The sequence below is a fragment of the Cynoglossus semilaevis genome, chromosome 9 (genome assembly GCF_000523025.1).
Source record: "Cynoglossus semilaevis isolate Cse_v1.0 chromosome 9, Cse_v1.0, whole genome shotgun sequence".
Taxonomy (NCBI): Eukaryota; Metazoa; Chordata; class Actinopteri; order Pleuronectiformes; family Cynoglossidae; genus Cynoglossus; species Cynoglossus semilaevis.
Window position 1 is genome coordinate 1699110 of NC_024315.1, and position 1452 is coordinate 1700561.

Genomic DNA, 1452 nt, shown 5'->3' on the forward strand with positions numbered 1-1452 from the left:
AGGGGGGGGGAGGGGGGGAGGGAGGGGGGGGGGGGTGAGAGAGGATGGGGGTGAGAGAGGAAGCAGGAAACACATTAAAGAGGAGGAGACAAAAATGTTAACAAGGGAAAAAGAAACAGTGTTGAGTTCAGTGATGAACCTGTCTGTCAGTCTGTCTCTGTCTGTCTGTCTGTCCGTCTGTCCGTCCGTCTGTCCGTCTGTCTGTCTGTCCGTCTGTCTGTCTGTCTCTCTGACTGTCTGTCTCTCTGTCTGTCTCTGTCTGTCTCTCTGTCTGTCAGTCTGTCTCTCTGTCTGTCAGTCTGTCTCTCTGTCTGTCCGTCCGTCTGTCCGTCTGTCTGTCTGTCCGTCCGTCTGTCTCTCTCTCCCTCTCTCTCTCTCTGTCTCTCTCTCTGTCTCTCTCTCTCTCTCTCACTCTTTGTATCTGCCTCTTCATCTTCCTCCGTCTGTAATGCGGACTGCGACGTGTGTTGCCTCTCAGGGATCATGTTGTCACAGGCGCCCCCCACTGGGACATTAGATGAAGTGATGCACTTGTCTGTGCTTTTTATCCCTCTATTTAAGTTCCTCTTTACACCCTGCTCTCCATCTCCCAACACGGGGACGGGAGCTCAAAGATGTAGACACTCACACACACACACACACACACACACACACACACACACTCTACACACTTTTTCTTTTTTTCCTCCTCATTCTCACCCACGCTGAAGCAAAGCTGAATTCACAGAGAACAAAAGTGACGAAGGCTGTGGATTATGACTTTTTGTTTTTCTTCTTCTTATTAATGAACTCCAACAGCCTTTAAAGAAGTTTGATCTGAACCGTGACCAATCAAAACCAGCGCTGCAGAGTCTGTCACAAACCTTGATTTGAGGTTTTTTTTTTTTCACGTCTCCTCTTCAGGTTCAGGCTGCGACAGGTGAACATTGTTGGATCTAGCCCCGTGAGCACCCCCTCCAGGCTGATTCAGACTCTACAGGCAGCCCCTGACACTCCCCCGTTAAACCTCACCCTACTGTTGGCGACGCAGACCAGCCTACGCTTCAGCTGGATGGTATTAAACAGCACACACACACACACACACACACACACACACAGAGTCAAACTGGTGTCAAACGTCCATGTCAATGTCCTTCGTCCTGTGACTCTGCTTCAGACTGACAGGGATTTTCTTTATGTCTCTTTACTTTGCATCTCTGTGTGTATTTGCTCTCAGTGTGTGTGTGTGCATGTGTGCATGTGTGTGTGTGTGTGTGCTCCGTGCCCACCAGCAGCAGGACTGAACAGCCTGACAGCCTGTAATCAGTGTCTCTCCTGGTTATCACTGCTAAAACTAATCTGTCACCTCCTCGTTCACCCCTGGACCAGCAGCACAAACTGCAATATAATTTTCTCCTCAGTGTCTTTTCTTTTTCTCACTCGTTCCTGCCCTCGCTCCCTCTCTCGCCCCCC

General features: G+C 50.0%; 1 protein-coding gene across 1 annotated transcript in view; it reads left to right on the plus strand.

Annotated features, from left to right (window-relative positions):
• The window catches only part of sdk1b (sidekick cell adhesion molecule 1b), a 148520-nt gene that overhangs the window by 125319 nt on the left and 21749 nt on the right, over positions 1–1452 (plus strand). The window contains 1 exon segment of the mRNA XM_025058662.1: positions 904–1054. Within this exon segment, the coding sequence (XP_024914430.1) occupies positions 904–1054 (151 nt within the window).